The sequence below is a fragment of the Helicoverpa zea genome, chromosome 1, assembly GCF_022581195.2.
Source record: "Helicoverpa zea isolate HzStark_Cry1AcR chromosome 1, ilHelZeax1.1, whole genome shotgun sequence".
Lineage (NCBI taxonomy): Eukaryota > Metazoa > Arthropoda > Insecta > Lepidoptera > Noctuidae > Helicoverpa > Helicoverpa zea.
In genome coordinates, this window is record NC_061452.1 from 10,873,340 (window position 1) to 10,884,587 (window position 11,248).

At 36.2% G+C, this 11,248-nt stretch overlaps 3 protein-coding genes across 3 annotated transcripts; 2 read left to right on the forward strand and 1 right to left on the reverse strand.

The window, feature by feature from the left end:
• Positions 1 to 20: 20 nt before the first annotated feature.
• On the reverse strand, positions 21 to 2,137 carry LOC124638695 (6-pyruvoyl tetrahydrobiopterin synthase). The gene is made up of 4 exons (XM_047175758.1): positions 1,733 to 2,137; positions 1,398 to 1,477; positions 1,143 to 1,288; positions 21 to 345 (listed from the first exon to the last, which is right to left on the reverse strand). The coding sequence occupies exons 1-4, from the start codon at positions 1,804 to 1,806 to the stop codon at positions 136 to 138; spliced, it is 510 nt and encodes a 169-aa protein (XP_047031714.1). The 5' UTR covers positions 1,807 to 2,137; the 3' UTR covers positions 21 to 135.
• Positions 2,138 to 2,652: 515 nt separating this feature from the next.
• Positions 2,653 to 7,185, forward strand: LOC124638207 (electron transfer flavoprotein subunit alpha, mitochondrial). The gene is made up of 7 exons (XM_047175142.1): positions 2,653 to 2,844; positions 3,331 to 3,471; positions 4,693 to 4,957; positions 5,237 to 5,452; positions 5,776 to 5,927; positions 6,201 to 6,311; positions 6,934 to 7,185. The coding sequence occupies exons 1-7, from the start codon at positions 2,803 to 2,805 to the stop codon at positions 6,997 to 6,999; spliced, it is 993 nt and encodes a 330-aa protein (XP_047031098.1). The 5' UTR covers positions 2,653 to 2,802; the 3' UTR covers positions 7,000 to 7,185.
• Positions 7,186 to 8,098: 913 nt separating this feature from the next.
• LOC124631603 (fork head domain-containing protein FD4-like) lies at positions 8,099 to 9,559 on the forward strand. Its single transcript, XM_047166091.1, has one exon. The coding sequence runs from the start codon at positions 8,099 to 8,101 to the stop codon at positions 8,840 to 8,842; it is 744 nt and encodes a 247-aa protein (XP_047022047.1). The 3' UTR covers positions 8,843 to 9,559.
• Positions 9,560 to 11,248: the final 1,689 nt, after the last annotated feature.

An 11,248-nucleotide genomic window follows, 5' to 3' on the forward strand; every position in this document is an offset into this window, starting at 1 on the left:
ACCTAAAATTAAACAATAGATTTTTTTCATTCTGAAATGTTTAATTTATACATAATTCAACATTGTATAGTAAATTCAGATCCAATAATATTAATTTTAAATAACATGTCAAATATATTTCATATGATTTTTTTCTTAGTCCGAGTCAGAAGAAACATTATGTTGTTGGTTAGGATGCATGTTAGAAGCATCAAACTTCTTCCTAGGATAGGTGCTTCCACCTCTGTATACCACATGGTTCTTCTCCGTCTCCAAGATTTTCACCTCGTGGAGCAATTGTGGCTTCTCCATAACCTTCTGAAGCTGGTCCCAAATGAATATGGCAAGATTTTCTGTTGTGCTCACCTAATAGAATGTAATAATCAATTATTACGACATTGTTCAAGCACAAAGGTCATAGTAAAAAACCGGCCAAGTGCGAGTCGGACTCGTGCACGAAGGGTTCCGTAAATTACAGTTAAATCAACCTATCTCAAAAACTATAAGAGATACTTTGATCAAACCAAAAATCGTTGAAAGAGTTAATTAGCATGCATCACCTCTATTTTTTTTAGAATTTTATACCCCGTAGTTATAAAAATAGAGGGGGGGGGGACATACTTTTTACGACTTTGAGAGCTGATATCTCAAAAACCGTTCACTTTAAGAAAAATGTTTTTTAGAAAACTTTATATCATTTTAAAAGACCTTTCCATTGATATCCCACACGGGTATGTACATCGAAAAAAAAAATTTCATCCCTCAGTTACATGTATGGGGGGCCCCACCCCCAATTCTTTTTTTTACTATTTAGTGTCATATTTTTGTAGCGGTTCATACAACACATATTCCCATCAAATTTCATCACTGTAGTACTTATAGTTTCCGAGTAAATCGGCTGTGACAGACGGACAGACGGACAGACGGACATGACGAAACTATAAGGGTTCCGTTTTTGCCATTTTGGCTACGGAACCCTAAAAAAGGCTGGACAATCAGTAAATGAATGTAAACAACTGTTTAGAGACAAAGATAAATTAGATAAGTTCTGACCTTTTTACCCTTAGTATTACACAACATATAACAATATAATTAAAAGTTCATTAATTTATTTAATAATCTGTAGTTGGTTGGTTTTGGAAACTGGTTTAAAAGATAATTACCACAGATTTGAAGTATGGTACGTCTTGGTCCAGGTTTTTGTGATCAAGCGGGTTCATTATTGCCAACTGCATGTAGTGCTTAAGGTCATGGACGTTCATGACCATGCCAGTGTTGGGATCCACTGGGCCTTTGACTGTTACCAGGACTATAACATAAAAGTTTTAATTAGAAAAAAATGTAAAAAGAGTTTCTATTAGAAAGAGAAAAAAAAGAAAATCAGAATTTGAATAGGGATATGGGTTGAAGAAACTTACCAACATAATTGTGTCCATGCCCATTTGGGTTATTACATTTTCCGAATATTTTTTTGTTTTCTTCGTCAGATAAATATGGGCTGTAAAAAATAAAACGAAAATTATTTATTAAAATATCATGAAAGTATTAATAAGTACTTAATTGATGGTCTATATTAAATTACATTGTAGTAAAACCGCAGGCATCAGCAATTTAGTATCTAGCCTCGCCATACGGAATGTATGTCAAAAGAACTTGTTGAGTGAGCATGAGGATCTCAAGTTACTTGAAACATGCTTAGGTTGATTAGATTACATAGCAGGGAAAGTTATGTACTTCATAGAATTATTCTCACCTGTGCAACCTGTGGCAGGAACTGAAGGTTTCGCGCCGAGTAATTGATACTATCGGTAAAGGAGTTGGCGTCATTTTTTTTTTTCTTAAAAAAAGGCTTCTAAACTAAAGGAACAATTAACAGCTACTTTCAACAGTAGCAATCAGAATACTGAACTGAACTCGACTATCGGACTGAATATATTTGACTCGGAGCACCGTTTTCGTGCTCGTTATTCTTTAAAATAAAGAAAAGATCGCGACAACAAATGGTTCAAAAGTTTACATTTCAATTTCATTCGCTCGAGCAACTTGACATTTACTTAGTGTGTGTTGCCAGTTATTAAATTAATTTCTCCTTACAGTTTGCAGGATTCTGGAACTCAGCTACATCCTTTTAGACTGCAGGCCGACCGCCCCGACCCCAACATAGTTGGGCAAAAGGCTCGGAGGATGATGAATTTTCAGGATTCTATCTCAATGAAGTTTGTCTCTATCATTCGCGTTAACAATATAACAGCTGCATCACAGACAGAAAAATGTGTCCATTCACATGGAATTTTCCATTTTAAGTAGGTAAGTCTAACCTAGATGGGCACCCTGAGTTGATTTGTCATATTGCAGCGGGGTCGCTAACTTATTTTACGGTGAAATAAAATTATTCAGCAACTATTTTATTCACTTTGGTATAAACAACAGAGCAAACAGTTTGTCTTAAGATAAACGCTGGTTTAATCTCAGTAAAGACTTAACTACTTCTTAGATCACGACATAAAAAAACTTCTGTTAGAAAATAGATTTCTTTACCAACTTCTTCTCTAAGTATCACTGACCTCTATATTTACCTCTATATTCTTGTGGTAAATATAGAGGTCAGTGCTAAGTATATACATTGTAGTCTTTGCTTCCAACCATATGCAACACTTGACACTTGACAGTGACATTGTCATTCTCAAGAGGGAGTGCGGGGAGTGGGAATATCTACGAATTTCTATAGTGAATTGGACTTTGTAACCTTTACGAAAATTGAAAATTGTTTTAATATAAGTTTAAAGTTAGTGTACATAATATCATAAAACTATATTTAACAAAATGTTCTCTCCAAGCAGCAGGCACTTGCTCTTTTCGACGCAGGTTAGTTGTTTTTTTAAATTTACCCTTCATAACAACCCATCTACCACGTAACTTTCCGTAGATATTGTTAAAGTTGTCCAAAGTTGCATAATATTTATTATTTAAATAATAAACGGTGATATAAAGAGTTTTACCACTGCACCATATCCAAAAATGAACGAAATTATTTCATAATTTTTGTTGTTATCAATATTCATCTTGTTGACTTACTGTACCTCTTGTACTTCCTATCTACTAATTATCTCCATGTATGTAGTATGATTAGCAGCCCTATTATTTCAAGGTTGTCATATGTGTTACTAAGGTGCCAAATTAATTTGGGATATCTAAATAATAAATAACACAACACCACATGTTTTTTTTTATTGCAAGATAATATAATATAAATATAGGATTTCTCTACCATATTACTTTGTAAGACAAAGTAGTAGACCCTCAGACTGTGACAACAAACAATCTTAACTCATGCTATCCTCTTGTTCTTAGTTGAGGAGACTGCAGAGCACTCTGGTGGTAGCTGAGCACAACAATGAGGTGCTGTCGCCGGCCACCCAGAACACACTGAGTGCTGCCAAGAAGATCGGTGGAGATGTCGCTGTGCTGGTCGCTGGCACCAAGTGCGGCCCTGTGAGTTCATGCTTCTTATCACATATTCTTTAATGTTGAACTTATGCAAACTTAATAATTGTACTGGAAGTTAGTGAACTTAAGAACAATGAAGATTGAAAGTCAAAACGCCAATTGGATCATTATACAAACATTCATACATACATACAAAACTTGTTTTTTGTGACTGCTCATGAATGGGATATCTTCTTGTATGTTTTTGTGACTGCTCATGAATGGGATATCTTCTTGTATGTTTTTGTGACTGCTCATGAATGGGATATCTTCTTGTATGTTTTTGTGACTGCTCATGAATGGGATATCTTCTTGTATGTTTTTGTGACTGCTCATGAATGGGATATCTTCTTGTATGTTTTTGTGACTGCTCATGAATGGGATATCTTCTTGTATGTTTTTGTGACTGCTCATGAATGGGATATCTTCTTGTATGTTTTTGTGACTGCTCATGAATGGGATATCTTCTTGTATGTTTTTGTGACTGCTCATGAATGGGATATCTTCTTGTATGTTTTTGTGACTGCTCATGAATGGGATATCTTCTTGTAAGTTTTTGTGACTGCTCATGAATGGGATATCTTCTTGTATGTTTTTGTGACTGCTCATGAATGGGATATCTTCTTGTAAGTTTTTGTGACTGCTCATGAATGGGATATCTTCTTGTATGTTTTTGTGACTGCTCATGAATGGGATATCTTCTTGTATGTTTTTGTGACTGCTCATGAATGGGATATCTTCTTGTATGTTTTTGTGACTGCTCATGAATGGGATATCTTCTTGTATGTTTTTGTGACTGCTCATGAATGGGATATCTTCTTGTATGTTTTTGTGACTGCTCATGAATGGGATATCTTCTTGTAAGTTTTTGTGACTGCTCATGAATGGGATATCTTCTTGTATGTTTTTGTGACTGCTCATGAATGGGATATCTTCTTGTAAGTTTTTGTGACTGCTCATGAATGGGATATCTTCTTGTATGTTTTTGTGACTGCTCATGAATGGGATATCTTCTTGTATGTTTTTGTGACTGCTCATGAATGGGATATCTTCTTGTATGTTTTTGTGACTGCTCATGAATGGGATATCTTCTTGTATGTTTTGAAATAAAGTCTTATTATTTATTTATTTAAAAACACCTTAAACTATCTTTACAGGATCTCTTATCCTAATACAATAGCTAAGAACTAAGCACTATTTAAAAATTACATTATTTATTTATTCCAGGCAGCTCAAGCTGTAGCTAAAGCAAATGGAATTTCCAAAGTTCTGGTGGCTGAAAGTGACACATTCAAGGGTCTCACCCCCGAGTCTCTGACACCTCTCATCTTAGCCACCCAGAAGCAGTTCAACTTCACACATATCCTGGCTCCAGCGACTGCCTTCGGCAAGGCTGTTCTGCCAAGAGTAGCAGCTAAGCTGGATGTGTCCCCTATTACAGACATCATTGGAGTTAAGGATGCTAACACCTTTGTCAGAACCATCTATGCAGGTAAACATAATGCTTATCAATCTCTTTGGTTACTTTGAGTTACATGTATATCTTATACATGTTAAACATGACAATACTATTTACAACTAAACAGATCTCAGAATTACAATATACACAATAGGTATTGAATACTAAACTGGAATACTTACATTAGCCTGTGTTTACATTATTCATTTATTACCTTGACCACATACGCTCTGCTCACTACTTGTAACTCATTTTCTTAACAAAAAACCTTCAATATCATTTTAGCTCAAAGTTTTTTTAACCATATTTCAGGTAACGCTGTCCTCACATTGGAAGCCAAGGACAACATCAAGGTGATCACAGTCCGTAGCACAGCATTCCCCCCGGAGCCACTAGAAGGTGGCTCCGCGGCCGTAGACAAGGCACCCGAAGGCGACTACAAGACAGACCTTGTTGAGTTTGTCAAGCAGGAGCTCGCCAAGTCTGACAGACCTGAACTTACGAGTGCCAAGAACATTGTTGCTGGCGGTAAGGAAATACTGTTGTTTGCTGTTTATTTAAGGCTTGTATCTTGCTAGAATAGTCCAATGATCTCTTGATCTTCAGATTTCCAATGTGAAGAAAAATATCCAATACACGGAAATCTAGCTGGAAAACTTAACCATTTCGTATCCAGAATTTCCAATATGAAAATATTACAATCAATATACATTCAAACTGGATTGTCAATACTTGACAGTACTTTATTATCTTTTCTTGTCTTTCATGTCGGTTCATATTTTGCCGACTGCTATGCCAATTAAAATTTTAGTGTATTTTATTATTGTCTAAACACTGATTTCCATCACCAGGTCGTGGTCTAAAGTCGGGCGACAACTTCAAGCTTCTGTACGACCTAGCTGACAAGTTGAACGCCGCAGTGGGTGCTTCCCGAGCGGCCGTGGACGCCGGCTTCGTAGCCAACGACTTGCAAATCGGTCAGACCGGCAAGATTGTTGCTCCTGTAAGTATTTAATGTAATACAGGTACCTTATCAGAGACATTACTGATTATTTAGTTAATAAGAGATCTTATCCATGTTTGACAGACTTGGAGGTCCGACAAACACTGTAATATTATGAATGAAATTCAATTCTGTGGCAATTTTTTCCCTAGTAAATATAAATTAAAATTAAATAGTCAATTATAGCAGGATTTTTTCCCATATTACATATCATTTAAAGCTTGTAAAGGTTGTGTCTTATCTTATTAAAAATGTCATGTTATTGTGTTGTAGGACCTATACATCGCAGTAGGCATCAGTGGTGCTATCCAGCATTTGGCTGGCATGAAGGACTCCAAGACCATTGTTGCTATCAACAAGGACCCTGAGGCACCTATCTTCCAGGTAAATATCCCGTTAAATGATTTATTACACAATCATCAATATGATAGCTTAAAAAATAAAAAAATAAACCTGTTCATGTTTTTAAAGCACACATAATTAATTTTAATACAAGCGCCTATTAGGGTCTTTTGTCTTTAGAAAATTAAATATCATAGTATAGTAGATAATAAAGTTAGTTATCCACTGCCAGTCAACAAGTCAAGGTCTGAAATTTTTATATCAGCACCTTATCTTTAACGTCAATAACGAGCACTTAGTGATAATGGTACAAATTATTACATTGATATTAATTTGGGAAGGGAAATCTGTAAACCAGCAGTTGCCTATATCTGTGATGATTAAAATCATTTTGGTGCTGAATATCGTGGGATGAAAAATAAAATTAATTAGTTTATTCATATAGCTTTGCAAAAATATGCGTAATTACGCTGAAATTAAGAAACAAAGATTGATACTTTCATCTACCTACTATTTTTTTAACGATTATAAGAAGAGACAGCAGTCAAGTATAAACTCAAGTACTATTTAAAGTTATATAGTCACATAAATATGTACATACATGATAAATATTGCACAAAAACAACTTATTAATTTTTTAAATAACTTTTTTCTGTTTTTTCAGGTGACCGACTACGGCTTGGTCGCTGACTTGTTCAAGGCTGTTCCTGAGCTCACATCCAAACTGTGAACGTATATAACTGAAGAGAGAAACACAAGCAGAATGAAGTACATAGTCTAACCTTTTTAGATGAAACTTTTTATTCTTATACCAACTTTTATATCCTTCCCTCGAGATTTGTGAAACTTTATTGTTGATCAGTGTAATTTATCATGTGTACGCGAATCATGTATGTTTAATAAAATATTGTTACAATATTTTGGTTTTATTTTTGTATCGGTTAGCTAGATAGATATTGCGCAGTGTTAGATAGAGATTGTAGGGCGGTTTTAACTTCAATTCATAATAAAATACGGTGTGACGAGATTGGAGTCTTCGCTCCTCTTTAGTTTCGCTACTCGCCACTAGATGGCGCTGAAACCGCGTTACATTTCAATTATTTTAATAAATGTAAGGATTTTTGAATGATTTAAATTATACATTGTGCTCCTATGATTGAAATTAACTTTTTATTTTTCAGCGCTAAAAAGAAAAGTATGAAACAATAAAAAAGTGGACAAAACATTTGAAAAGTTTGTAAGCAACCCTTTGATTTTTGAATTTGAATGAGTAGGGTAAACAAAAACGCTTTGATTGTCTGATGAAATAAATATTTATTGTTAAATAATTATTGAGATTTAATAAAGGTGCATAAAGAGCTTTTTTAAAATGAATTTACCTAGTTTTGTGACTGAGCGAATAGTTTTTGGTGTTATTAAATCATACATTTTCTTAATAAAATAAATAAAAAGAGATTTCAAACCTACTGAGGTACCTACTGATAAATTACCTATACCTATTACCTATACTTTTTAATGCCTATATTTATACCGGCTCTGTGTTTATTAATCGCAAATTTGGTTTTAGCATTTGAAAGTCTGGTTTAGTGAATGTCTGTTTAGCATTATACAGGTTTAAACCAACAGGAGGTAAGTGCACAGTCAATCATGTCAGTAATGATAGTCCCAGGGGGAGATGCGGTTTGTTCGCCGAGTGGCATTCTCGTTATCATATCTGACGGCGAGGGGCGCGGGCGAGAGGCGGAGCCCCGTCTCACCCCGCCCACCGGCGCCACGCCCGCGAGCCTCGCCGCCCCGACACATATCATTAGCATTTAGCACTATCGAACATGCCGCGGCCACCGCGCGATTCCTACGGCGATCAGAAACCTCCGTACTCGTACATATCCCTGACGGCGATGGCGATCTGGAGCTCTCCGGAGCGCATGCTGCCGCTGTCGGAGATCTACCGGTTCATCACGGACCGCTTCCCGTACTACCGGCGCAACACGCAGCGCTGGCAGAACTCGCTGCGGCACAACCTCTCCTTCAACGACTGCTTCGTGAAGGTGCCGCGCCGCCCGGACCGGCCCGGCAAGGGCGCCTACTGGACGCTGCACCCGCAGGCCTTCGACATGTTCGAGAACGGCTCGCTGCTCCGGAGACGCAAGAGGTTCAAGCTGCACACGGATCAGAGAGACAGCTTCAAGTCGGAGTTGGCGGCGTTGGCTAACTTCAACCAGCAGTTCCTGGCGGGGCAGCTGAACGTGAGGGTTCCACCGCTGCAGGTGTTCGAGGCGCCAGTGCTGCCTAGTTCTTGTACAGTGACTGACACGGATAAGGACAGTTGGAGGAAGTCGTTCTCCATAGACAGTTTGTTGAGTAGTGGAGTGGACAGTAAGGCTAGTGGTGATGTGACCGCGGATGCGCGCGCGCCGTTGGCGGCGTACCGGCCAGACTTGCTGGCACTGCAGGCCATGTGGCGTCCGTTCCTGCCGCCATCGCCTCTTGAGCATCTTCAGTTAAGACTTAACTTTCAAAATATTATCGATAATTTTCATTTTTATCTCCAACAACCGTTGCACTCTGTGTAACTTATTTATTTTAAGCTGATGATGACTGTATAAAGTGCAATAGTTTTAGGTGATTCATAGATATTAAACCATATTTAATTGTGGTTTTATAACAATTGTTGTACTTAAATAGATGGTCTGTCCACAAAGATGTTCATGTTTTTTCTGATATCGATATCGGAGTGATAAATTACAGTAAGCGCATTTTATCTACAAACGCATTTGTATGATAGGTCTGTCTGTGCCTATTTACCTACCAATATGTAAAAAATGTTCAAGTGGGTTCCATCAACGCAAAGAAAAGCTCAGGTATTCTGCTCTGTTTTAATTTTCACTGTAGTACTGTACTTTGTCTTATTATAATTAAAATCATATCGATTATAATTTCATGTGGAATTAATTGATAAAAAGGATCATTCTAAGTATTTAATTTTCACAAAAGTTCGTTTCATCACATTCGTTATCTTGCTGTCCTTGCCTAATACAAAATGTTTGCTAAAAATAGGATGTATTCTGTACATATTTAAACTATTATTAAATGTAAATTATTAGAAACTAAACGTATGGTATGTTATGATGTTAAAAAGCTGTTAAAGTTTATTTCATATTTTTAGTCTTTAATTATATTGTTAATTTGTAACCTTGGATTTATTGTGTTATCATCTGTTTTGTCAGTGTCAAATTAATTGTAAAGTAAGTTAATTAAGTACATTTAATAAAATAAATTAATGTAAAATATAACTGTTGTATTTATTGCAAAAAAGCCGAAACAAGAAACATTTAATAGGTCATGTTAATATGACCTAAGTTATGACTAAGTTAGTATGGTAAATAGGTAAGTACAGAACAGATAGTTAAAAATACAAATTACCAGAATAAACATTTAAATCTAAATACTACCTACATGATAGAGTTCTTAGTTACTCACTCTACTTACACATTAGCTGCCTACAATTTTCCTTTTACATAAAAATAAAGCGTATACAAAAGACAGGTGATGTCTATGAACCAGTTTTCTGGATTTTATACAATTTATACGGGAGGCTACGTATTAAACGTGTTATAAATCGCCTCCCTTAAACTCGTTTAAGCTTGAGAAGGGGGCTGCTAATGTAATCGGCGGAGTCGGCTGCCGTGACGTACACGTCATTTTTTGTTATTTATGCTCAACGCAACGGCTTGGGGCTGTTTTGGTAATTAATATAGAGAAATGGTTAAATTGAGTGCCGTTTACCCTCGGGCGTTCCCGACCCCCGCCACTGAACACTGAACACCTTTTGTGTTCATCGCCGAGTTACGACGATGTCACCGTGACTTCGAGTGAACGGTCGGGAAAACAGATTGGTTGGCGTTAAAACCCGACACCTATTTGGGTTGCATTCAATAGGTAAGCACTGATTACACTATTAATATAATAGAAGTTGCAACTAAATTGTGTAAAATCCCTCGATAGTGAAATATGACGCTTTGGAGGAAATTCCGGCAATTTTAATTAGGTATGATTATCCTGTAACCTGTAACTATTACGATACTATTGTCAATTAATAATGAACATATTATTAAATTAGGAAGTTGTTATTATTATCTAAGTATTTCAAGAATTATTTGAGGTTAATGTTCATTATCCTTAACGGTACCTTATCATAATTGGGAATTATAGGTATTAGTAGGTAAAATGCAGTTAAAATATAGAGTTAATTATTTCATGGAATTAATAAGTACTGATACTTAGGTACCTTAAGATGTAGGAAAAGTAGCAAGTTAAATACTTACCACTTAATTAGGTACCTACAAGATTAAAATGTGGACGTGTGGCTACACTTGAATTAAACGGTTGATTTCTTGATATTTTAAGCGATTAGATTAAATAAAACAAGAAAATAGCTCAAGTTTACCCATTAATTTGTTATTTTTAAAACGTGAGATCGAAATTCTATCTCTTTAGCAGATATTATTGTAGGAAATAAGTGACTTTCGTTCGAGGACGTCGTTGAAACACAGGTTTTGTGCTTCTAATAAGTAACCGTGAATTAACTATGATACTAGAGTGGCAACAATATATCCTTATAAATATATACGGTGTCTCCTTAGTGGTCAGGTAATAGTGAGAATTTTGTAAGTTTTGTGAACTGTGACGGCAAAGCAATGTTTTTCACAAGTTCTCATGTGAGAGTGCAAACTTATGATATTAGAGCAGATGGTAAGTCACACTGGGTGTGTATGTACAGTAGGTTTCAATTAGTCCAGTATTTATTTAAATTTATAAAAAAATATCTAGTAAGCAAATGCCTGCGTACGTATAAACGGTCGGTATCCTTTTAATTTTTGGTGGGGTGTCATCAGATGTTCTCGCAGTGGGTGCAGTGGGAGAGTCAGACTCTTACTGACTAAAATCTATGTTTATTTTGGTGCCCTTCGTGAACCAGA

Coding starts and splice junctions, on each gene's coding strand:
- LOC124638695 (XM_047175758.1), bottom strand. CDS start 1,806: ATGACGCCAACTCCTTTACCGATAGTATCAATTACTCGGCGCGAAACC. Junction 1,289..1,397: donor GCATGGACACAATTATGTTG/GTAAGTTTCTTC, acceptor TTTATGTTATAG/TCCTGGTAACAGTCAAAGGC. Junction 346..1,142: donor TACCATACTTCAAATCTGTG/GTAATTATCTTT, acceptor ACATTCTATTAG/GTGAGCACAACAGAAAATCT.
- LOC124638207 (XM_047175142.1), top strand. CDS start 2,803: ATGTTCTCTCCAAGCAGCAGGCACTTGCTCTTTTCGACGCAG. Junction 3,472..4,692: donor CTGGCACCAAGTGCGGCCCT/GTGAGTTCATGC, acceptor TATTTATTCCAG/GCAGCTCAAGCTGTAGCTAA. Junction 5,928..6,200: donor CCGGCAAGATTGTTGCTCCT/GTAAGTATTTAA, acceptor ATTGTGTTGTAG/GACCTATACATCGCAGTAGG.
- LOC124631603 (XM_047166091.1), top strand. CDS start 8,099: ATGCCGCGGCCACCGCGCGATTCCTACGGCGATCAGAAACCTCCGTAC.